The sequence below is a fragment of the Podarcis pityusensis genome, assembly GCF_964106645.2.
Source record: "Podarcis pityusensis genome assembly, chromosome: 7".
NCBI classification, from domain to species: domain Eukaryota; kingdom Metazoa; phylum Chordata; class Lepidosauria; order Squamata; family Lacertidae; genus Podarcis; species Podarcis pityusensis.
Window position 1 is genome coordinate 32,833,873 of NC_138031.1, and position 27,008 is coordinate 32,860,880.

The window sequence follows — 27,008 nt, forward strand, 5'->3', positions numbered from 1 at the left end:
TGGCCGGAAACCAAGAATAGTCAGTCTAAATGAAGTAAATAAATAGGTCACATGTAATGTTGGCATCTGTCTGTCTTTGGAGACAATGGAAGAGTGAGTCTTTGTGAGTAAAGTCAGACCATTGGAGAGTTATAGCATGTGCTGGGGTTGTAGAGACTGATACGGGAGAGACATGTTTTATTGCTGGTGGGGCAGATGAACGTGTCCAGTTTTGCTACTACAGGTGCACCATAGCGTTTCTAATAATAATAATTTATTATTTGTACCCTGCCCATCTGGCTGGGTTTCCCCAGCCACTCTGGGCGGCTTCCAACAAAATATTAAAAATACAATAAAACATCAAACATTAAAACTTCCTCCCAGCAGTCTCCAGTCATGAAATATAAAACTGAAAACTTGACTCTAATGTGCATTTCCTTTTGTATTTAACTACAACTTAAGGTATTAAGCCAAAACAAAAAAAGTAAAACTTTAAGAACTGATTTATTAACATTCCCTTTTGTAAGCCAGACTTGAATTTACAATTGTTGGGCATTCATAAGGCATAGTGCAGCGTACAAAAGCAGTTGAAAGAATTTTACTACAGGTAATTCGAGTAGGAGAGCGTCACACATGTCTTTAGTTGAACCTTAGTCCATGATTGTATATGGACAGCTGCCCCACATAAACCGTAAATGAAGGTTTGGTTTACTTTGTTGTTGTTGTTGTTCTTGTTGTTGTTGGTAGGTAATTAATTAATTAATTAATTAAATTTGTATAATGCCCTTCATCCGAAGATCACAGTGTGTTTCGCAGCATAAAAATACAAAATGTGCAAAATACATAATAAAAACAAGAACGAAAACAAACCAATACTTTCCCTCCTACAAACACATTTAAAAGTAAACAGATTTACTTAAGATATTTTATTCTAAGCATGAGCAGTTACAGCTGTCCTTGGCTCACATTTACACAGACAAGTTAATGTATGAATCAGATAGACATGGTACAGCTGCCAGCACTCCCTGTGAGTGAAACGGCCGTATAAATTACCACCACAGTAATGGGAACTGCTGCCGGCCATATTCATGATAAACCAATCCCCCATATTATATTAATACACATGAGCACTTGTTTGGTACCACTGTTGTTTAAATCAAAATGTGTATATACTGGCCTTTTGCTGTTCTGTATGAGGCACCATGTGCCTTCCTAGGACTCATAGAATCATAGAATTGTAGAGTTGGAAAGAACTCCCAGGCAGTGCAGGAATATTTTGCCCAACATGGGGCTCGAACCCACAGCCCTGATATTAAGATGGTCTCATGCTCTACCGACTGAGCTGTCCTAGCCGGCCCATTTCAGAATGCAGCTGAGGATTGTCGTGATTGAATGTTTCCCTATAGATACCACTTGTATGTCACAGAGGGAGCTTGGCTGGAATCGTTCTAAAACTAGCATGGCTGAGATTGATCTGTAACAAGTCTCCTTCTGGAATGTGAGCTAAGGTACATAAAGCAATAATTACGAATTTATTTCTTCAGTCATGTAAGTAATTCATTAGCTTGTTAGTAATTTAATAGAAAAGGAGGAAAAAGTCTCTACAAGACCGGGGGGGGGGGGGGGGAATAGCCAAAGGCATAGCATAGAATAATCAACAATGTATTACAATAAAACCATTGCAAAACCCATAAAACATACCCAGCAACTGCATATCTACAAGAATTTATCTGAAGCAAAGCACTTCTGTATCTGATTGATGCCTGGATGATAAACCACTTGGGACCTATCTATACACTATGATTCATATTACCTTGAGCTCCTGGAGGAAAGGAATGGATACATACTATATAACTAAATGCCCCATTCAAGAGTTATGTGTGCACTTTGACTTATATGTAAATGGTCCACCTTTAAAATTCATGCAGCTTCCTTTGGGCAGACAGCTCTATGTGCACATCAGATTGTGGAATCTTGTCCCGGCTTCGGCTGGGGAGGGCGGGATATAAATAAAAAATAAATAAATAAATAAATAAATAAATATTTTTCTTCAGACTACTTTTTGTTTTTTTGCTTTTGTTTTTTGCTTAGAACAACTGTTTCAAGGATTTTATTTTATTTTGTTTATTTTATTACATTTTTATTACAACCTGTCACAGACCTGAAGGTGTCATATATGTGGCTCCTAGGAGGCCTCCCATCCCTTCAGTAAGGTGGTAGCGTTATGTGTTTCACACTACTCTGAAGTCAAGGTTTATACGCCTTGGCTTTTTGTCCATTGACATTGAGCAAAATACAAATGTCAGAGTAAAAGGGCTAGGAAGTTAGTAGAAACAATTGGCTTTTTCTTTTCCCCCCCTATGGATTGACAGTACAAATTCCACAAAATTCATTTAAAATATATGGGGGTTGAATATATTAAAATAGGAGGGCGCAGGGAAATTCAAACAATATATCTGTCTTCGTAAATCAAAAAGAAATTGGTAGAAGACGACATTCTTGGTTGATGTGGCTAGAAAGCCTGTTTGTTCCTAACACATGGGAGTGGGGGGAACGTTCAAGAACAGTTAATCCTTGCTTAAAATTCCCCATGATGCCAGCAATCAGATTTGCATCTGGATAGATTATTTGCCATGTAAAAGTTAGCCGCATAGGGTAATGTAGCCTGAAGCCAGTGCTAAGCAGCACACTCTTTCCTAAATGTTTTAAACGTTGCATTTGTAAATGTGTACTCTCTAGGAGAAGTCTAAATGCATTAGCTCTCTCTCCTCCCCCTTTCATCTCCTCTCTCGCAGGCACAGCTACTGCACACATCCTGGTGCACACTGTTTAAAGATCCCTTTGTGCAGACATTAATCCCTTTTCATGTAAATTACATGAGTTAATCAGATTAATATACACGGGGACAGAACAAGTTGGGGGGGAAGGGCTTAAGTCAGGTAATTAAGACTTGCATTGTGCAGTGTGAATAACCATTCTGAAATTAATTTTTTAAACAGATGTTGACCCTGGTCTGTGTGAAATCTAATCAGCTGGGGATGGTAGTGCCTGGTTACAGAGGGCTGTTAAAGATCCCTTGCTGAAGTCAGTGGTTGCGAATTCAGGTAACAGTTTGTCAGTTAAGTCACATTTTCTGATTGGTCTTCATAGATTCGGAATTATGGAGATGCAAGGGACCAACAGCCCAGTCCTATGCATGTCTACTCAGAAGTAAAACCAATTAAGTGCTTTGGCATTTGCTCCCAGTTAAGCAAGTAAGAGATTTCAGCCTAATTAGCAACTTGACAAATCAATGAGTAACCTGCACCTTTAAACCAGGCATATAGGTACAGTTTTGTGATTGCCGGCATCATAACCATATATTTTTACAGATATGTGAGGAATTTTGAGTGTTCACTGTAGAACAGGGGGAAATACAGGCGTAGTTGATATATGAATATTTTTCATTTATTATAGACCCAAAGGCAACTGACATATATTATGAACTGACTTTGATGTTCTGTGGAGTGTCTAGGCTCGGTTTCATGACTGCCGTAGAATGCTAGTGGCATAGGAAGAGTCCTGATAGAGAACCTGTAGACTTGAATTATGTGGAATCTGTTAACATAGAGTGAGATGGAGTGGTTGTTGAGGTAGGAAAAATAATAAGAGTACCAACTGGTCCTTCAAGCACTAACATAGTGAAAGAGGGTTTCAGAATTCCCTCACTGTGCTACTGGGGTAAGGCACTGGTTTCTCTTATTCTCTCATTTTGCTGATTTCAAAACAAAAATAACTAGAACAGGGATGACTAATCTGTGACCATCCAGATGTTACTGAACTCCAAACTCCCTCCAGCCCCAGTCAGCATGGCTGAGGGTCAGAAGTGATGGGAGCTGTAGTACATCAACATTTGGAGGGCCACAGGTTAGCCACCCCTGAGCTGGAAGATCTATCAGTGCCCATTTTTCCTCTGCTTCTTTCTGTTGCTGCTTTCTCCACTCCCAGCAAGCCTATGCTGTCATAGGGGGTGAGCATTTGATCTTTGCTCTTGTCCCTACATGAGACCAACACAGATGAAGGGGCATAAAGTGCTGCCTTGGCAGCCATTATCTCCTTCCCCCTAAATTGTGTCAGCTTTAAATTGTCACCTTGCCTCCACATTTACCTCTAGTCAGGATAAATTTTCAAACTTGGTCTTGACACCACTGTGTTAGGACAATGCAGTATGAGTTGAGTGAAGCTGGCCAAAGTCAGACCTTTTTGAAGAATATCATCAAGAATAATTCTTAAAACATGTGCAAAAAATTAAGGCGCTTTGGAATTCTTGGGAAACTAATTACTTACATTTGCACACTAAAAAGCAGGCATAGTTCCCCGCGCCCCCAAGAAACACGCACGCCCTTTCAAGCAAACATGGACACCATTTGTTTCAATGACATGCAATGGTTTGTACCCCAGTAATTAATTTTTGCCCATAAAGGACAGGATTGGAACGAAATCATTTGTTTTAAAAACCACAGAGAAATTTGAAGCCAGATGTCAGTCTATTGACTTGGCTCTGCTGACAAAGCACTTAGGTTCATGCAGTGGTCTGATTCAGTGGTTAATAGGGCTGTTAGATGAATATGTCCCTGATAAAAACGATGGACAGGGACTTGAGAAGACAGATCTGTTATAAATTCACTTCTTCCACTTTCTGTAGAAGAGATCTATACGCTTTGCTCACAGGTGTAGTAGTGGTTTTACTACTTACCAAATTGCCATTCTCCCTAGATGTGTACTGTACTGGATGGAATAGAAGAATTTTGGGAAAGGACCAACTCATTCACTTGGGGGCCATGGCAGAATTTATAGGGCTGAAATGTCCTAGTAGAGGACCCTGTAACCTTCTTGTAAGTTCCACTAATTCGGCTCAGAAGGTTTCTAAAACTGTAGGTGGGTGATGAGTGGTTCTGAAGTCTGCATGGTGCAAAGGAATCTGTTCTGGCATGGAGTGAAAAAGACCCAAGTGCAGGATAGAAATACAGGCTTGTATCCAATGTGGCGCCAAGTTTATTGGATTTCTGTTTTGATTATTTTGGTGTTGTTCTAACTTGTTTACTATTAGCTGCTTTGGTTTCTTACAAGAAAACTGAGGCATGTGTCTAAAACAAAACAGCCAATAAATAAATAAATAAATAGTGCCTGTAAGCCCCAGAAGGCTTCAAGCTTCTCAGTGTGGAAGTAGTGTTTCTTTTATCCTTTCCCTTCAGTCCCTACTATATGGCTGTCAAAATCCCTAATGAAGAGCATTTAATGAATGGGTCAATGAGAATTATGCAGTAGCTTCTCACACCATAGAGAAATGGGAGACAATAAGCCACAACAGTTGATTGGCTGAGTTAGTAGCATTTGTGTCCGTTCCATAAAAGGACACAAGAATGAAGAATTACGGTAAGTTAGGTGTGTTCTCTGTCTGCAGAAGTATGTGCCACTCCCAGTAAGGTGAAGTGGACAGACACGCACAAGAGGACCATTTAGGGACATATTGGGAAGAATCTGAAATGTCACATAGATGTAAAAGGCGAAGGAAATATATCCCTACATTGTACTGAAAAACATTAAATCATTATCATAAGAACGTGAGTTGAAACCACATTTTTCTAGAGCAAGCCTCTGTATGCAACTGCTTTGTGTAAGGATGACCTCATGTTATTAAATTGTCATTACAAACTATCCAGTTCCCCACAGAGGGAAAACCAGAGGGGGAAGAAATTAACAAATTTCAGTATGATTTGCTAATTGCTAATTGGCTTAAGGAAACCTAAAAATGACCAAACTGATTGGAAACATCCACCTCCAGCCAGATCCAGACACATATTTACAATGGGAAGAGCAGCCAAGACAAACAAAGAGCAGAGTAGTGCATCCTGTTGGCATTGTGTTTTTGGCATTGCTGTATCTACACAGAAAACAAGTGATACATTAAATGTGTAAAGACATCTGTTTCATAACCTATGGGGCTTTGCTCACAAAGCAGTTGTAAAATCTTCTGGGGGAGAGAAATATTTCTATATATCTGTGCAGATGCTCTTTTGTAAGAGAGAAAAAATCCATTTGAGGAAGTGTTCAGCCTTCGGAAAAACAATTCTCTGCTAAAATCCTTGTCAGATATTTATTCCACTTATATCCCCTCACTGCTGTTAATTCTGCAAGCGTTTCCTAGTTTTTAAGGATTGTGTACATCAGGCCCAGTTCATCTGAAGTGTAGTAACAATTATTCATGACGTTGGGTCTTTGAAGATCTTTATAAGTGTGGACCATAAGGGCATTTTTATTTTATACTTAAAGGATTTATAGGTCACCCCCATAAAACTATCAAGGCAGTGTACAAACATACAAAACAGTCCAGTCCTTGTACTTCTCTGACTGACTTTGTGAGCCTACCCTCAAACTTCAATCAGAAATGCAAAACATCCTGAGAAAGTAGATGAGTTATCATCAGGACTCAGGATCAAGAGACACTGGTGACCCCAGAATCAAGTGCAACACTTAATCTCCACCAATAGCACCTCACACTCATAAAATGACAAAAAACAATGCTGCTGAATCAGACCAAATTTCCATCCAATCCAGCATCCTCTTCTCCAAGTGGCCAACCAGATGCCTACAAGAAACTTGCAAGTAGGAACCAAGTGCTCTCCCTATTTGTGCTGCCCATGCAGACTTTGACTCTCCATGCTTTACCCATGCTCAAACACTTCAGCTTCCAAATTCATCTGCAAAATTATAATCTGCTGCCCAATGCATTTTCCCTCACCTATCTCTCCATAGTTAAACATTGGGGGACGAGAGGGAAGTACATTACCAGATCTGGAATTCGTGTGACACTGGGGGGTGGACAGCTGGACCGTAAAGGGAGCAGCATTGAACAATATCTGGTGCTCCGGGTAAGCAGAGCCTGCCATTATTTAGTGGTCAGAATAATCACCGCCTGCCAACACCTGGCAATCAAGGGAGAGGGCATATGGTCTTGTAAAACACCTGCTGCAAAAAAATTAGGAATCGTGTAAAGAATGTGATAGTGTCACAGAAACAATCAGATTATTATGGAGAGATAACAATGGGTGGTGTGGTGTTAGTGTAGTCAAATAAGGGAATAGATCAGCACCCTCACTGGGGAACAGTTACCCTCATCTCCTGCTTATGGACTTCCCATGGGCTTCTGACAGTGGGAAACAAGATGCTGGACTGGATACGTCTCTGATCCAGAAGGGCCTCTCCTTTGAAATCCTGAACCACTCAGCTTTCTCTGAGTCTTAGCTCTATCCCACAGGGCTGTTGAGAGGATATAATGCATGTTAACTGCTGTTTAGAACAAAACCTTAATTAACTCGTTCACTTTGCAGCGGAGGCTGGCAGGCCAAGGACAAAGACTTTGCATCCCATTTGTGCAGCATGCTGGAAAAGGGGTGGGGCTTTGAGGTGGGCTTTAGTTTTTGCTAAAAGAAATTTAGTTCATAGTGCAAAGGTGGTGCAAAATCTCAAATTCATTTAAAGGTTAAAAGAAGTTCTAATGATGGAGAAAGTGTCTATGGCAGTGGTTCTCATGCTTTTTTGTCTGGGCCACACTTTCAGAATAGAATTTGCTCATGCCACACCAGTTTTTTGTATTGATAAGGATTACCGGTACATTGAAAAACAAAAAGAAACAAACTCATAGCAATGCTTGATTTTAATAAGATATGTATCCCTATTCTGCAAAAAAAACACACCCTGTACTATACTATACTATACTATACTATACTATACTATACTATACTATACTATACTATACTATACTATACTGAAATTTTAAATGTCTATTGATTGTCCTTGAATCATTCCACCACACTTGCCATCCTCTCCTGCCATACCAGTGTGGCATGCCACATCCTTTATGAACAACTTATCTAGGAAGATCGACAGCATGAGGAGGGTTCAGAAATCAGATATCTTTAATTAAGCACAAGCTTTTGCAAGGAAAACCTCTTAAGTGATGCATTGCAGAATGTAATGCTGACCACACCTTTTTTATTGCATGGTCATCCCTGCTTTACCTGGATGCAATTTTAGGCAGTCATCTAAAGTATTGTAACAAATCCTACCCTGTTTTTATTTTACACAATATTTCGTCAGATAGATGTATTTCACCTTTCTATCCTTGGCATTCCTTCAGCGGGAACAAATGCTTTCGTTCAGCATTGCTGCTGACATTCCCTTCAAAGACATAGAGATAGATGTTCTGAGTAAAGAAAGAAGCAGAGGTTCCCATGAATGAATTCTGCAAACAGCGTGAGAAACTAGGTTAATATTTCATTAAGGAGCTACAAAATAGCAGTGCGGCAGGAACACAACCTGAAGCATTTAATAGGAGCTCGACAATGAAGCTGTTGAATCTTTAATCCCATTTTGTTATGTACTTGCTGCTCTCAGTTGAAAATAGCAATGAAAGCAACTGTGACGATAGTTCAGGAAAGTGTTCCTATTTTGAATTTTTTTTATTTATCATGCCTATGCCCCACTCTTGTTCCAGAAAGCTCAGTGTGGCAGCCATATGGATCCCAGATGGACTCGCATCCAGGCAGGCTTAAAGTGCAGGACATTTCTTAGCTTCTGTACTAGAACTGCAGTGTGCATGTCTAGCATATAGCTCTGCTAGTTCTGTACAGCACATACATGCTATTTGTTTTCTGCCATCCAGAAAAGTGATAAGCCTTATATGAGCTGATTAAAATGGAGCTTCCGGCATGCCTGTGCCACAAGTTGTTGAAAGGTCAGGCGTCTGATTAGCATTCACAAAATACCAACATACATACTGAATATTACATTAATGGAATTCAGCAAGAGGTGGAATGGTGGGAGAAGAGCTCTAATTGTTTCAGTTTGTAGAAGGAAAGGGGAAATGTGATTGTGGTGTTAGAGTGGGGCAGCGGCGCTTGTTAAGCTGATCCCAGCATGAAAGGAGTTGGCAACATTAATGAACTGAAGGTATCGCTTGCAAAGGAATGATCAGCCCCATATTTTTAATTTTATCCAGCACATTTACGTCCCAGCCCAAGGGGGCTCTGAAAGTATTGTTCAGGTGATTTCCATAATTTTTTAAAAAATCACATTTAAGTCCGGGAACATGAAGAAAAATAACATGGTGTCCCTGTGGAGCTAGGGTTTTTGAGGTTGCATCCTGCCTTTATCCATCGTCTTTCCTGCAGCCGCCGCCCCCCCCCCCCCCCCGGGAACCATTGGTGTCTTCTGAATCTAGAACTTGCTAGCCCCATGAGGCAAGTCTTCCCTTGCTGGCAATTCTTCTGTCTTCCAAAAAACGCTTACCAACAGCAAAGAAAGCGAGTGTCATCTATAAAAGGAGTGCCTTTTATCTGCTTTGGTTGGTGAGATAGTTACACTTGTTCCTGGGCTGAGATACCTCGGCCGCTGTGGCCCTCCCACTGGTAATTCGAAAATTAGATGACTGTCATAGGCTTTTAGTGAGACTCCTCTTGAGCTTTCTGCTGCAGAATACAGCCACTAGATTATTGGCTGGGACCTCCCACTGACACCATGTAACACCTCTGCTGAGGGAGCTGCACTGGCAGTCAATAAGCTACTGGGCGGGTGCAGTTAAAGATTTTGCTTTTAGAATTTAATGCCCTAAATAAAATGGAACTTGGCTACCTGTGGGATTTCCTTGCCCCATATATTTCTGCCCAGCAACTGTGCTCCTCAGATGGAGTACAACCAAGAGTACCGCATGCCCCAGAAGTGTGTGTAGTATGCTGTAGAAACTAGGCTTTTAGTGTTGCAGCTCCAGGCTTCTGGAATTAGTGGCCAGCTAAAATAAGACAAGCACCTGGCATTGATATTTAGATAGCTATTGAAGACATATTTGTTTAAGAAGACTTTCCCTGAAGTGTGACCCATTCATTTTATGGGATATCTATATAGAAATGTTATTATTGCTCCTGCATAATTGTGTGTGTATTCTAGTAGTAGCTAGTAGTACTTCTTGTTGGAAAGGCTGTAAATAGTGGGAGTTGTGAGAGTGTGAAGAGGTAGAAGCATTCTGAGGTTTGGTGTTTGATGAGTGCCAAAGACTATTAGTGCCAACAATAAGAAAGCATCCAAAATTAGCACTTCTGTCCATTTTTTAAGGGAACAATGAGGATTTGGCACAGAAAGACTCATTAAAGTACAGTCTGAAGGAACTTGGTATGACTTGATTAAGTTTCCAAACAGAGAAAGACCACGTTGAATGCCACCAGGAGCACGCAGTTCATCGTGGCATGATAGTTTTCAAGGTTGCAGGAGGGAGGCATAACATATTAACTATTAAACAGAAATAAGAAAAGCTCTATTCCTTTCTCTCATGTTGATTTGTATGTGTGGGTTGTGTGCATGTGTTTTATATGTTTTTATTGTTGATTTACTATAGAACTTTGAAAATTAAAATCTTTTTTTTTTTAATGTGTTGCATCACATCATTGCATTATGAGTTGCCATACCTATTCTTCACTTCATTGGCTGTTACCTGAGAGGGTGAGGGAATTTGCAGTTTAGTGATGTCACATTTTGCATCACTTGATGTTACAACCCCATGTCTGCCACCAGAGGCGTAGGAAGGTCAGGTGGTACCCGGTGCAGAAAATTTCTTGTCACGCCCCCCCCCAAATTGATTTTTTGGTTTGTTTTTTTGCCTGCAAAAATGGTTTTTACATTATTTCATATTTTCTTACAAAGGAATGTGGATTCTGGGCCTCTGATAACAAGTAGGCGACTGTGGACAGATACTTAAATCTACAGGATGGATTGTGCTTTGGCTTGTGTTATTTTATTTATATTTATTGTTTATTTATTTAATAAAATTTATTTTTAAAAACCTGCAAAGCGGTTTACCAAAACAAAAAACAAACAAACACCACAGCAGTAAAATCAAGAAAAATTAACAATCCTACTTTAAAACATACAAAAGCTAAAATATTAAGATTAAAATTACTTCAACTTCCTAAGCATCTAGGTACCCTTGCCTAAAGAAGAATGCTTTTAGCAGGTGCCCAAAAAGTGTCTAGCAAAGGCAAAGTGTCGGTGCTGTCACAGTAAACAATGCAGTACAGATATTATGTGGAACCTGTAGTAGTGCTTGAAACTACTGAAGGGGAGGTTTTATTTATTGTGATTTCACCATGCTTTGCATTATCTGAAAAGGGAGACATTTATTTAAAAAACAGGACTGCACAGCAGCAATCTAGTCTCATCATGATCAGTGGGACTTATTTCTGAGCCAACGGTCCATAAGATGGGCTGCAATCCTATGCACCCCTTGCATCCGACTTGTACCTAAAACTCTGCACAAGCCTGCACCAGAGAATTATAGAGTTGGAAGGGACCCCTGAGGGTTATCTAGCCAAACCCCTGGGGCAATGCAGGTATCTCAACTAGACCATCCCTGACCCTGCTCCACTGAACTGAAATTTCAGCCTTCACGACATAGGAAAACAGCCGAGTAAACAGCTATTTTCGTGGAGGAGGGTCAAGATATTAACTGATATGCATGAAATTTCATATATAACTATATAATCCCTTGTGTAGCAAGATTATTATTATTATTATTATTATTATTATTTATCTTAAAGATAAGACCTTTGGAGCAGGCATTTTTTTAAAAAAAAAAGTTTTTATGAACCGCCCAGTAGGGCAGTAATTGTTCCTTGGTAATTTGTCACCCCCCTCCATGATGGCACCTGGGGTGGACCGCCCCCCCCCCATGCCCCTGTCTGCCACATTCGCTAGTTTTGGCCTCAGAGTAGCATATGAAGCAAGGAAGTATGGATCTAGGTAATCTAGAGACATGTAGATTGCTTCATTTTATACAGAGGATGCTTGTTTTAAGGTACAAGCAAAGCTGAGCACAGAAAAGAAAAGTATTAGCCAGTCTTTCTCACCATCCAGTGGGGGGGGGGAATTCTCTTTGTTCACTAATCCATCTCTTTTTCAATGTATCTTTATAGCCCTGAGCTTTGTCACCGTCCACTGTGTCCCTAATACATAAAACATTCCATGCTCATTGCTAATAGTATGCCTACTTCAGTATCTATCATTTCTCTTTAATTCCTCTGTGTTACAGGCAGCTTTAAGTGCCTTGAAACAGTTTTCAGAACAAGGACTGGATCCACTTGAAGGAACTGTAAAGCCTGAAAATGGTTCATTTGAAAAGTAAGACCCACTTTCACAGTATTCTTTTGGGGATATGTGTGCTTGCTTAACTGGACTTTTTACATGAATGGTGTAGATGTCCTTAGATCTTTCCAAAATACATGGCTTCTTCTTATCTCATAGTCATGTAAACCTTGTAACAATTTGGCGCCATTGCTAAGAGTAGGTTTCAGAATTACTTTGGATTGTTATTAACCAGGGTCATTTAGTGTGCTAAGAAGTATAAATTTAAATAACAAATAAATAATTAGACCATCCTCTTTAACATGGGCTTTTGAATACATGAAATCTGTGAATTCGTCATATTTTAGAAACATCTTTATTCTTGGCAGCTGAGAGATCCCATATAAAGATGAGGGCAGGTAGTATGAATTTGGTTTTTGACCTTAATAGTTTGGAGTCAGTTTCCTTCATTTAAGCACTTCACAAGGTCCACCTCTCAATAATCTAGAATACTGAGCATTCTGATGTGCACAAACAGATTGATACCTTTGTGGAACAGCTGTGCAAGCAAGCTTCCTATTCACATTACTAGAGGAAGCTGCACTTTCATTGAGGCTGATGTCTCTTGCACATAATTGAGGATGGAGAAGTTCTATGTCCACATCATATTTCCTTTAGCCGCAATAATTTCTAGAACTGGTCAAATACCTCTGACAGTGCAATCCTATACCTGTCAAGAGAGAATTGAGTTCAACTGCGGTCAGTGGTACATATTCTGAGGTGGGTATAGAATTCTCACCTGAGCTGCATAGCGGGCATTAAAAAATATCAGTCTGTGAAGAACTGCAGAGCAAGGCAAATTTTGTTGCTTTGCTATTAGAGCTGTGAAGGCCCAGGGAGGAAACTGTAGAATCGGCAGGGAAACTTTTTTAAAAATCAATTTTCTAGTTGTTTTCTCAATTTGTTTATGAAAAATGGGGGTGGGGGGAACCTAAATCCATTTCCCCCTGGCCCTTCACATTTCTATTTGCAAATAATATATCCCACAGATTATGCCAGATTTCCATGTATTTCTGATTTGTGACGTAAGTGCTGTGATAAGCTTCCTGCCTTGTGAAGCCTGCAGTATTATAGATGAGAAAAAGAATTGAAGTACGCTAGCTTTGTACTACATTAGAGTTAAATGAAGGATGTTAAATACACCACCTGCTCTACCTTTGTGCGTGTCATTTCTGTTTCGTTTTTAAGTATGCAGATGCAGACATCAGAAACAATCACATACAGAGCGTACAGATTGATTGATTATAATATTAGATGAATGTACCAAAAGTTTCAAATTGTTTGTGCACCGGGCATGGGTAGATAGCTGTATTCCTCTTCCTCTACCTGAACCTGGTTTGGCTGAACCCCAGACAGGAGCATGTTTTTGTTAAGCAAGCAATGTTGGAGAAAAGCAAGAAGCTGATATATAGTGGCTATTTGTAAACTAATTTAATCAGAACCATTTACCACATGATCTCACCAGCATAGTATCTGAACATAAATATTGTTGTTTCACTTTAAAATGTCCCCCCTTGCGGTGACCTTTGAATCTCATGTGCCATCTGCTAATAAAAATGTCTTAAAGATGTGCAACCCTGGACCTTACCGCTCTTGTTAATGTATTAATCTTTCAGACAAGTCAAGCATCTGGGAGAAAACGCAGACAATAAACAGACTAACTCAGGCACCATTGCTCAGGACTGCAAGGATTCAAAGGCTGTCGTCTAGGAGCTTCGCAGCACCCGTGGCTGCCACTGCATCCTTATAAACCTGTCAACACGCAACAGGGTGTATGTGTACAAGGAAATGAATGACTAATACCATTATTTGAGTCTTATGTGAAGACAACACTATTCTAACACAGGAGATAGTCTACATGGTACTGTTTATTGAATGGGGGAGAAATAAATAAAACTGGCTGTTTCCCCTCCAAACCTTAAAAAACTACTGGAGGTTTAAACAGCAAATAATTAACTAAGACTTGGTTGGAGAAATTAAGTTTACAGTTGCTTAATACTCTGCAGGAAAGGAAAAGTCAACATTAGGTTGAGTTATACAACTCCTTTATAGTGTAGAATAAGTTCAGCTTTCCTCTCTTTTTTTTAATTATGCTTGAATATTTTGAAATTAATCAATGACAGTGCTGTGAGAGTTGTAGTTGTTGTCTTCATATATAGTCATACAGCTTCTCTTTCTATGCCAACATTATGCATTCTTCATAGTCTTACGGAATACATTATGCCTGTAAGATGCACGACTCCAAGTTGTTTGCAAACTGAAGTTTAAATCATGACAAGTATTTGCTTGAACGTTAATGACCGGTCACAATACGCTACAAGAGAAAGCAGTGATGGTATTTGATTTCCCTTGCCATTCGTTGATTGAAGAGGCACCTTGCTTCCAAGAAACACATTCCCCCCTTTGTTCTCTGTTGTGTGAAACACATCGACACCTCATTCTGTGTTTTGCATCAATCTCTCATTCGCATCAACTGAGTGTTTTTAATAACTGCATTCTGACCGCGAAAAGTAGAAAAGGATGGCAACGTCATCTCAGAGGACAAAAAGTGGTGGAGCAGGTGTGTAAAACTGCCAGTGGGGCAGAGACAGAAATTTGCATTTTTATTCTGTACTAGCATATACAAATTAAGCAAGTGGCCAACGCAGTAAAACCACGTCAGTTCATGTATACAGTGGTGGTGTCATCTCTTCTTTAATTTGTGATTAACACTAGTGAAATGTGTCACCTACACTAAGATAGGAGGCTGCCTTAGACACTTCTCCCCTTCCCTGTCTCAAAACACAAAAAAGAATACAGTAATATGCATAAGTTGCAAAATGTCTGCACGTCACAAAATTTGTGTGTGTAGAAATTTGTGTTATCTCAATGTGTTTGTGTGTGTAAAACAAAGAATATGCACACCACTGACCGCTCGCAAACAAGGCAGTGTGCCCTGGGTGTGCTTTCATTGCATTTGTCAGACAAATAAGGGACCAATGTAGTTGTGTGTGTGTTGCAACAGCTGGAAGTGTCCACAGTTCATTACTACCTTCTGATCATAGAACAGACTTACTGTCTGCCACATAGGCCAGTGTTAATCTATGCCATCTAAGCACCATTTTAACCAAATGCTCCCAGGCACACTAGGGAAAATCAGGCCACGTTGGAAAGACCTTATACAGGCATTCAGGGCTACAAAACAATAAACATGAGAGTGGGGTTGCATTCACTTGCCTCGACCCCACTGTCACACCCTGTACCAGCCCCTCCTGAATTCTCTCTCTGAACATATTTGCAAGTTCCAGCGCATGCATGTTCATCGGGCTTCCCCACTGCAGACATGCCTTGGGGAGGGGCCAACACAGGACGTGGCAGCAGGGGCAGGGCATCTGAGGGCAACCCTGCTCTCCTCTCTCACATGATTATTGTGTGACCCTGAATGTCCAAATAGGGCTAAAGAAAATTCCCAAGCGCAGTAAAATCACCAGCTTTTGGAAGAAGAGAACTGGATCCTCTTTTATGTGAACAGACCTTCAAATTTGCAGATACCCTCAAGTCTATAGGGCACTATGAAGGCCTAGAAGCTTGCAAGATGGGCACTAGCATGTTAGCACTTGCCTAAAACTGTATGGGAGTACAACTCTAACAATGGAAAGCGGTTTCTGAGCTGGCTTTCTGTCTGCTGCTTCTTAATATCAAGAGGAATTCCGAGAGCTAATTTTCTACCCATAGTTATATTTCTTTAAGTGTTGTCACTATCTAGCCACAGGCCTTACATGTTAATATTCATAAGCCTTCTCTCTTCTCTGTGAATTCCAACACCTATCTAAGCAATTTCCTGAGAAAATAATCTTTTTTTATTCTTACTAGTCCTACGGAGCCGCAGGCAGGATTTGTTTCTGTTACCCATGATACCATTTTTGCAGAGCCAGGTTTGAGATTCATTAAGGATTGAGGCTCAGTGCAACAGTTAGAAATTATGTAGTATAGCTACTCTTATTTTAAAGGGCTAAGGGACCCATTTGTAACAGGTTACAAGCCTAATTTTATTGTCAAGTAATATTTTAATTAGGCCCTAAGGCCCTACGAAGCACACAAGAGAAGGATTTTCATCAGGAAAACCAAGGGCCTAATGCAATTAAAAAGAAGGAATTTGAACTGGTCGATGTCAGCCCAAATGATGGCCTCCAATTGCACATTTAACCTTTCAACAGATGGTGCATTTTCTTTACTCATATGTGAATGCTGTTGTTGTTTTTTAATTATTTGTTTTTGGTGACCCTAAAACTACTGATACATTGTCTGCAGAGCTCTGAAGGCTCTGCAACGAGATTATTAAAACAGATCCTAGCCAAGAAAACGATCTGTTTGCATCTGGCGCATGGCATGGCTGCAAATGTCCTACAGTCCTAGAATATGGCCTCAGTTGCAGAATCTGTTTTCTGCTGCAGAGGATATGAAGTTTAATTTCTAAAGGACCCCATGACTATAATGAAAACCTGGCTGCAGATTAAGCAAACTTCAGTACATTGTTGCATTCACATCTAGTTTGTGTTGGGTCCTATGGATACCGTGTTGGATGTGCATTTATGTTTGAAATACAAATTGTATTGTTTATTTAGAATATATATTTACATATGACATTCTTCAGAAAAACCTTCAGATCATTTTCCCCAAACAGCAGAAAAATCAAAATAAAGCATAGCTAGTTGACATCAATTGAAAACACTGCATTTAAAAGGCTGGGAGCGTAAGAATGCCTGGTGCTGAAAGGATAGCATTCTTGACATCAAGCAAGTCTCCCTGTGGAGGGTATTCCACAAACAAGGAACCACCACTAAGAAGACTCTGTCTCTGGTAGCCAGCTGCATTAGTCTGGATTGTGGGGGCCCAAAGAGGAGAAGAGCCTTTGAAGATGACTGCAATATTGGTTAGTATGGGAGTAGGCTTTCTTTCAGGTACCTGAGCCCCAAGCCATTTAAAGTAAGTACCAGCATGTTGAATTGTGCTCAGAAACTGATCAAAAAGCAGTACAGTTCTTTTGCTACAGCCACTTATGTTCCCATCAACGAGTCCTAGTTCACAGCCAGGTATATATTTCTATTCATCTGCTTCTGAAATAACTGGCAAATAATTTAAGAATAAGGGGGAAATGTTTGTGGATCTCAGTTTATTTCAGGATAGAAATAATTGTTCTATACTATGCTCTTTATTAATTCTTTGTGGTATAATTGGCTAGTTTGTTCTTTCACTGTGAATAGTTATGAACTATCTTATTGTGCACATTCATCCCAAATACTGGGGAGTAAAGATATTCAGATACACTGAGCTGTGGGCCAACATGTCATGGGGTGAATTATGATAGGAGCCTATGCGGAGTCCTTCTTCAAGCCCAAATAAGTAAATACCCTGACTCCAGGTGGCATTCCAAATGCTTCAGAGTTGGCTTCTCCCCTTGAACTTGAATTCACCTGTTTTGGTTGCTCCAAATCAGGAGATGCGGAGAACTGGGGTCCTTTTGCATTGGGCACTTGGGCAAAGATCAGGAAGTCAGAGTGACATGTGAAACAAACGCTTCCACTGGAAATGCATGTGGTACCTTGTGTCAGCATCGCTGCATCATTGCTGGTAAAGGCAGGCAGGATTCATCTGATCCGAGATGCCAGTATTGGTGGAGGATACAAAAGGCAATGCTGTAACAAAGCTTTGTAATAACATCCTCTGCTATTCACTTTTAAAATTTGTTGGGGAGGGTTGGTTCCTTCTTTCTGCATGTCCTTGTTTAGTTCATCTGTGCTCCCTGACACTTGTGCATTATCAAAGAAATATTAATGGCTAGAATTGTCAATGAAAGCATCTAATGCTTATAGAATTTTGCATTGGTGTAGAAATGTTTATCCATATCATCAGTATATTTTGTTATAATTGAATCAGAGAGCAGTGTGTTTTCCCTGCAGCATTCTCCGCAAGCCTCCTGTTGAGGGGGAGCATCTTGGCTAAGGCCATCTAATTGACGGACTAATTGAAGTTTCTGAAGGGCATGCAGATATTACCAGAATGCTCATGCCAGCTCTTGCGAAATAAAGAATATTTTCAAGAACCATGAAAGATGATCAGCAGAATGAGCCAACGTTATTAAAAATGACTTTTTATTTCTAAAAACGGATCCAATATTTTCAAGACTAAGAGGTCTGAGTAATGAGGAGTCTAAAGTTTTGTTTCCATGATGGCTGAAAAGTATTGTATAAAAAACTGCCTTCGGGGCCAAACTTCAAATGTGCTTAATCTGTCTCCTTTTGTTTTGATGGCAAAGCAGGCATGGAACTTCTATCTGCATTGGACCTTGTAGCAGTTGTCTGTTGAAAATTGCTCTCTCCTGGCAACTTTTTTTACCTCAGATGTACTGTTTACTGCAAATTTATTTTTTATTTGGCACCTTCAGGGACAAATAGTAGAAAGGCAGGGGTGATGTTCAGCATAAAACTGGTGTGGGCCCCTGATCCAAATCAGGAATGTGAAGTGGAGCAGTGGCCCTATTTCTATACCCCCCCCTCCAAAATTAGAGCGGTTAGGAAAAGCACTCTGTGACTAAAATATTGTGTAGTTTCACACTTAAGAGAGCAGATTGCAGAAAAAAATTGATTGCCACCTAAAAGAAATATAGCATTTGAGTAGGCTCTTTGATGAAGGTAGTTTTTAAAAGAAGTTTCAAATAATTTGTAACTCTTCTGATTTAATCAGACTACTTTAAAGACAAAGCACAGAAAGAGGCTAGATATGCACTGCTCTTAACACTCCCACTTTCATCTTTGCTGAAAATGGATCTGAAGCTTGATATTTTTCTATTAAAGATACTTGATATTCCCATCAGATAGGGTGCTTTTTCCTTATTTTTGAGAACCACAGTAGTTGTGAAATATTTTAATTCAACAGCCATTCATGTAGTCTTTGGAATTTCTTCCTCATAGGTTAGCTGCTGCAGCTCCATGAATCTTATTCAGCAATAGATTTTCAAGCATCCCTGGTAACTGATAAAACTTTGGAAGCCTGAAGCGACTTTTAATATTATTTCATTACTTGTAGAGATGAGGAGCAAATAAAGTCTTCAGGTTGGTTTCTATAAAACAGGTTTGGGGATCTTGTGGCTCTACAGATGTTGCAACTCTTATCACCCGCAACCCTTGTTTATGATGGCTGCAACCCTTGTCTGTGATAGCTGTGGCTGATGGGGGTTGGAGTCCAACGACCTTTGGGGGGGGGCACAGGTTCCCCAGGCCTGCCATAAAGTTTTCTTCCCCAGATATTCATCAGTAGACACCTGAATTTGAACTGCATCATGACTATTTGGTACTGAAAGGAACTGTGACCTAGTGCAGATTATTCACAAATTTGACTCTCACCTACGTGCCTTTTGAATTACATCACTGTCTTATACCTAGTCATGAATCCATCCAGGAAACTCCAGCTGGTTTAGTGTGCAGGTGTTCTCCTCCTCAATCATAAGGGCTACCATCAGCACCTAGAATATTTAATTTCAAGTGCAGTTAAATCATAGTGAGGCTCTCAAGGGCCATTGAGACAACCGAGGAAGGCAGTTTCATGAAGAGCAAAATGTTTCCCTCTCAGCGCTGGAAAAGCAGATCACCTCCCCACACTGACACATGCAAGGTTCTTTTCAATACTGCTCCACTTGCTACGTTATTTATTTATGCATATTTTATGGATCCTTTTTTTCTGTCTGAAAAGAAATGAGCCAACCAAAGTTGCTTTTTAAAGGTCTGTTGATTTCAACAGGAGAGAACTAAATATGTGAGCCTTCCCATTGAAACCAGGGCTTAAGTATGCTTAACTTAGTGGGATCATGTCCTATTAGCATTTTTTAAAGAAAAATAGCACCAGTGAGTAACAGCATGTGTATCCTTAACTTACTCTGAGAGGCTTATTAGCTATGCCATATAGGAAGCACTGATGTAGCAGAACGAATAACTATTTTGCCATGATTAAGTCTCAGTTTAAATCCCTGGCCTATTACAGTGAATGGGACAACCTGGATCTTTCCCTACAGCATCCTAGCCACCACCTCTATCCTGTGAACTGCTCATTATAGGCACCAGTATGTGTAAGAAATTCATTATCCTTAATTCTAAATAAGCAAAAGCCTTTCTGTTCAGAAGCTAAAATCTGTTCGCATAATTCCATTTTAGCTGGAAATGACACAATTCCCTGCAGCCTTCATGGTGTGACTACGCACAAATACATCTCAGAGTGATTTTAAGTAATTCCATCATTTGAAGCAATGCTGGTTAGACTACTAATCATCTTATGCTACAAAAGGAAGCTGCAGCTCTCAGAGATAGCAGTTTCGGTGAGCCACGACTTGGAAGAGAAACTAGTAAGTAGTGGGTGAATCATAAAGCACATTATTGGCTCAAGGGAGGCAACAGCAAGCCATGCAAGCTGAGAATTATCCAACATTCCTCTGTGGCTGCACATTACAGGGGGAAATTCAGAAACAGCTGGCAAGCTAACTTTTAGCAAGCTTGTCCATGGCTGATCGAACCACAGTGTTCGATAGTAAACAGTTTGAAACCCACTGGTTCCATACAGCTTGGGCCCAGAGACCAAATGGTTGGGCAGGGGGGAGTCAAAGGGCAAGCCAGGACCGGGTTGGCACAACTGGGTTGAGGGGAAAGGAGGTGAAATTGGGCTGAAGCATGACCCAGTAAACTTAGAAGAGACAGGCAGGCAGGGCTGAGCAGGATTCCTGGCATATGCTGCATGTTTTGTGATTTTAAATCTCTGCTGGAGTTCACTCACCAAAGTGTACTTGCCCCAAAGTTGGATCTTGGCATCCAGGAATTCTCCTTTCCGTGTTATTTTTTTGCTGCACCAACACTTACGTGGTTTGGAATTGTTAGTTACACTGAATCAGCATATCTGCCACTCAAAAGACCTTCCGCATCATCTGGAAACACCTGAGAACCAACCCCAATTGTGCCCCAACTTTAACAAGCTCTTCAGTTAGGAAACACATGTTTGTTTGCGACGGAGGCTGATTTAAAGGCTTTGTAAGCCTAGATTTTGCATTTAAGAGTTTGTTTGTTTGTTTGTTTTCCGTCATTCTGCCATATTCCTCTTAGCAGCCAAGAACACCAAGCGCCTGAATTCCTAAGTGTGCTGATCTGATGTGAGCTGTGCTGTTTTTAATTATTTATACAGCACCAGAAGTGTGCAGGATGCTTTATAGACAAAAGGCAATATCCCCTTAAGGGCTTGCAGTGTAAGAGCCAACTCCTACCCAGTGTTCACTGCTCTTCCCTAGAATAGTCCCAGTGGAATCAAGAAGGCCACAGAGTACTTGGTTGGGAAGGAAATACACCATCAGACCGTAAGTAAAAACATAATGTTATCAGGGACATAAAATTTAGTGTTAGTGAAGAGGAGACAATATTCTTGGTTGAAGAAGCAGCACCTTACAGGGGGTTGTGCATTTCGTACTATTTATGATTCTGTTACCAGTATAAACACACACACACATATCCTGCATCTTAGGAGGCTGTAGCGGGAGTGTGGAATGGTGTGTTGTTTTTTTAAAAGAAAGGCCTTAGGGATTAATATTATCAGGAAGGCCTGGCTAGCAAAATCAATATACTAGAACATTTTTGCCAAAGGAAACCACAAAGAATTTACCCCACCCACCCCACACAACAGTAGGCGTGGTTCTCTGCAAACACATCTAACCCTCAACAGAGTTTTCATCCTATAAAGAAAGGCTCTTCTGAGAGCTAATAGAGGATTGAAACAAACACAGGTAACATCAGTACCAGGAGAGGTGCAGCCTTCTTGGCAATGGAAAGACTGATAGGATATAGAGCACACCTGTGTGCAACTCTTAACTCTCCAGCTGGAGGAGGAGGAAGACTGATTTCTTGTGGAGAAAATTAGGTATGTGGAAGCTGTTTCTGAGTTGCAAGATGAAACTACCAGGCAGGTTTCAGTAATGGATTAAACTCAGGTTTTAATAGCTATGGAGAGGAATATTGAAAACAATATGCAGGAATCTATGGGACAAAGTGGGAAATAGCTTCATTGAGACAACATGGGAGGGAAGATAAGAGCTGGGAAAGAGAAAGTCCCATCCTGCTTGATTCCTTGGTGGATGTAGGAGCTCTGCATCCATCTCAGGGATCACCAACATACACTAGTACCTCTCATGGAGCCTGTGAAAGGTCTTGACACATATCCCCTCAAAAATCCCCAATGCACAAAATATTGTTTGCTCTTCCTGTTCAGTTCCTGAGGGATTTGAGCATACTAGTCCCAGCTGCTCAGTAGGATAGATATTTCTATTTTATATTTAACCCTCTGTGATCTTGCACTACAATGTCCTCATATTAAATTGTGTAGTAGGACATCAATCATCTTCCCTTCAGAACTGATATCCCATCATATGGATTCACCATCTAATCTATCAACTAACTAAAGGCACTCAATACAAACATTAAATTTAAATTTAGCACCTGAAGCCCTTCACTTTTCCTCTCACCATATACCAGTAATACCTTTGCCTTTAATCTTGGCTTTTTGATATTCCATATAAACTTAATTATCATTTGCTTCTGTTTATTTAATACTGAGTTATTTTAACTGGGAGATGTTGAAATAAAAAGTTAGATTTAAGTATTATTGCCATCTTTACAGTAGCAATCATACCTGAAGACAATAATTATTTTCCATTCTAGCAACAAACATAAGCCACCTTTGTACAAGCGCTCATACTTATTTTTATATAGGTCCTTTACTTTTCCTAGTAATCTTATACTCATGTATAAGATTGGGTTGCCCAATCATAGTTATAATAAAATTTTATTTGTTTTTTATGATCTGTATGATCTGTATATTTAAGCCTATTATTTCTGTTTTGTCTATGTTCCGTCTACCCTGCCACTTTCCCATGTATTAAAATTTGATTCTGTATCTCCTTCAGCAAACCCATAAGTTCAGTTTGTCTTAGTACTATATTGTCTGCATATAATTTTATTTCCCCCATTTTCCTCAATTTTAACTCCATGAATGTTTTCCATATATCTTAGTTTTATTGCCAGAGGTTCGATGGCTAACATGAAAAGAAGAGGAAGTCGGCAGTTTTGCCTAATCCCTTTAGATAACCTGAGAGTTTTTTAGTCACCTCTTTATAATATATTTTTTGCCATAGTGCCCTTATAGATAACCAGAACGTATAACCTAATATTATCTCCAAATCTGAATCTCTTCAGTGTTTCCATCAAAAATGGCTGTTCAAAATTATCAAAGGCTTTTACTGCATCTAAAAAGAGTAGCGCTGCTTCTTGTTTAGTATTGTAGGCCAGATCTAATATATGCAAAATCTTACAGATATAGTCTCTCATTGTTTTGCTTCCAAATGAAACCAAATTTATCTAAATTTATTTGCCTGACGTTTATGGTCTATCCAGGAAAAAACTTGTAATCCGTATTTAATAATGATATAGCTTTATATGCTGTACTAAAGAGTAATCTTTACCATCTTCAGGAATGATCATATGGACTTCTTTCAGGCATTCTCTTACATGCTATAATTTAATTCATTGTTCTCGTTAAAGGTTTAATTAATATTGAAGCAATATTGCTGCGAACCCATTTGGCCCAGGTGCTTTACTTTCCATTAAATTAATGTTTCCCAAACTTGGGTTTCCAGTTGGTTTTGGGTTGTAATTCCCATCATTCCTGACCACTAGTCCTGTTAGCTAGGGATGATGGGAATTGTAGTCCAAAAACAACTGGAGACCCAAGTTTGGGAAACACTGGTTTAAATACTTCATTACCACTAGTGTCTTCTCTTCTGAGATTGCCTGTTGTTGATCTTCCCTGGGCAGTTCTGCAATGTTTTCACTAGAAAAATACTGATCTATATCTTTTTTGCTCAGGATTGTTTGGTGCAACTTCGAGTAGAACTTTAAAAACTCATCTACAATTTCATTCAGTGAGATTGTTTTACCTTCCCTCTTTATTACGGGTATCTGCTTTTTTTGTTGTCTCTTTTTCAATTGGTATGCAAGTAGTTTCTGGGAATATATCAACAAAAACTTAAATATTATGAGTATCTATTTGTAAAATTGTACTTGATCTTATTTTCTTTAATAAAACATCTTTTACGCGCAAGCTTCTAAACTTAACAAAAAATTGCTGTCGAACTTAATGCTTTCAGCATAATGCTCTTTCAGGATGCTATAGGCTATGTCATCTTGTAGGTAGGAAAACAATAGTCTTTAGTCTGGGCTGGAGCTGGAAGCTGAAAAGAGACACAGAGACTCAAACTTGTTCTCTGTGGTGAGACTAAAGCTATGGCTGAAGTCTCTCACCGATTAGAGATTGGAGCGCATGTAACAATATTGTTTTCTGCCTTGTATAAGTTCTTTAATAAGAAGGCATCTAGCTGGTTCCCTTGGAATCAAGTTCAGGCCGTAGCTGTCAACCGTCCCTTATTTGGCGGGAAAGTCCCTTATCCCAGCGCCGTGTCACGCTGCTGTCCCTTATTGATGATGTCCCTTAAATTTCCCGGGTTTCAAAGGAAGCAGCTCCTCTGCCGGCCAGAGAGGAGGGAGGTTCCAACTGTGTTGCTTGGCTGCGTTGCTCACCCAATAAGGAGTCTAAGAATGACTGGGGGTGGAGCTTGCATGCCTTGTGCCGATCAAATCGGCCGCGTTGCCTGGGAACTCGCCTTTGCTCAGCGCTTCTCAGCGGAGAGGTGATGGTGGTTTTCCTTACTGCACCCCCTTTGCCGGTTTGCTGCGCTGTGGGAACCACCACATGAGGCTTCGTTTGGCTGCTGGGCTTTCTGCCTTTGGCTCAGGAGCTGGTTGACTAAAATCCCTTATTTTCAAATCTGTAAGTTGACAGCTATGGTTCAGGCCACCAGCAGGATACAGAAGCTTCCTCGAGATTCTGCTCATCTCTGCTCATCTACCTCACTCCCACCTCCAGAACAGAATTCAGATCATAGAATCATAATCTCCAGTCTGGAGTGCAGCTGCCTTTCTTCAGACTTCCCCTTTGTGCTTTTGCTGAGTGCTCACTCAAATAGCCGAACTCTGCTGTGTTGCTGAGGCATTGCCCTTGGTGACCACAGGGAACATATGAAGGGAGCTCAGTAAGGAGACTCCTTCCTAGCCCAACCCTTCAGTCTTTCAAATGGATGAAACTGCCCATTCCTGCAGAGGGTCTGGTGAAATGGAAGCTGAAGAGCTGTCCTTGCCACAAAGGCATATCTAGTTCATCATCCAGTCTCCCACAGTGGACAACTAGATGAGTCTGGGAAGGCCTGATCCACAAACAGGACATGTTGTTGCCCAGCAACTTGCAATCTTTTGCTATTGTAGATCCACACACAGAAGCCAAATTCCTTGCATGGATCTCTTTTGCTGATTTAGGCTGATAATCTTACCAATTTAATGCAAATGCATAAGCTAACAGCAATTATTTAAAAAGAGGGTGTTAAGATAAGTATATAATGGAATCTTCATTTACCTTTGGCTGCTTTGTTACAGTCTTGGCATTTTTAAAGGGTGAATTGTGTTACGCTTCATTAAGAATTCAAAGCTTTTAATACCCACATGGAAACAATTGGTTTTAAAAACAGCCAGCTCATCCCTTCCAATAAATCTTTTACATATGACACTATATGTAAACCGTAGGCTGCTTTTAAACAAAGCCCTGTTGAGTATTAGCAGCCCTGCATGATTAAACAAATGTGCTTGGGATCCAATCTTGAATTCCTTCCTCTTGGTACAGGCTTCATCTTTGCACCACATACAGGGGAAATTAATCCCATGCTACCCTCTGGAGCAGAGGTTGGCAGAACATGGGATCTAGTAAGTAGCCCAGTGGATGGTTTGCTGCAGATCGGCAAACATTTCTGACTTCCAGTAGTTTAGCAATGTTGTTGGCTAGCATCACATCCACACAATACCTTTAAATCACTTTAATAGCCATGGAGAATCCTGGGAACAGAAGTTCATTGAAGGTGCTGACCTCACAGAAATACAATTCCTAGCACATGTAACAAACTACAGTTCTCATGATTCTCCATGGCTGTTACAGCAGTATAGCAGTACTTTAAAGGGATGGTTCAGATGAGACCTAAAAGGCTCCCCAGTTTTCAAAAGTAAGTCACTGGAATCCTTGTTATTGTAGTGACCCAGCTGCCCAGCTGTAACATTTGTAGATTTAGCTTAAGAAAAAACTGAAGTAGGTGGGACATGATAGAGGTGATGTACCATATTGAGATCACAGATAGAGAGTTTTCCACTTGCTCATATAATACTGGAGCTTGGAGTCATTGAGTGAAGCTGAATGGTGGGAGACATAGCAAGCAGCACATGGAATTCTCTCCCACAATCTGTGGTGATGACCACCAACATGGACGGCTTGAAAAGAGAATTAGATAGATTAATGGAGGATGGCTCTGTCTCCTGAGCTACTGCTTTACATCAGACTCTGCCCCTTCCCAAGCTACTATTTTGCACCTGGCTTTAGTTCATGAACCTCAGTACGGTAGTAAAAGAAATGAAGGAGGGTCCATGTAGCAGGTGTGAGGGCCTCCATATGATAGTGAACTACAGCTCCCATCATCCCTAGCCACTGGTTGTGATTGCTGGGACTGATGGGAGTTGCAGTTCAGCAACATCTGGGGGGGGGCAAAGGTTCCCCACACCTATAATGTAGTGATCACAGTACAGCAAATGATCTTGGAGTCAAGATATAGTCAATGACTCTTCTCCTATGAAGAGTGTGTGTGAAATAAATCTGAATAGATTATT

General features: G+C 40.3%; 1 protein-coding gene across 3 annotated transcripts in view; it reads left to right on the forward strand.

Annotated features, from left to right (window-relative positions):
- Positions 1-14,859, forward strand: part of STAU2 (staufen double-stranded RNA binding protein 2) — a 144,399-nt gene extending 129,540 nt beyond the window's left edge. For 2 of the 3 annotated variants that reach the window (XM_081013402.1, XM_081013403.1), the window contains exons 14-15: positions 12,098-12,186; positions 13,806-14,859. In XM_081013402.1, the coding sequence (XP_080869528.1) occupies positions 12,098-12,186; positions 13,806-13,899 (183 nt within the window). In that variant the 3' untranslated portion in view covers positions 13,900-14,859. Of the gene's footprint in view, positions 1-1,385; positions 1,488-2,978; positions 3,084-12,097; positions 12,187-13,805 lie in introns of those variants that run through there. The other variant, XR_013988541.1, reaches the window with a different exon arrangement.
- Positions 14,860-27,008: the final 12,149 nt, after the last annotated feature.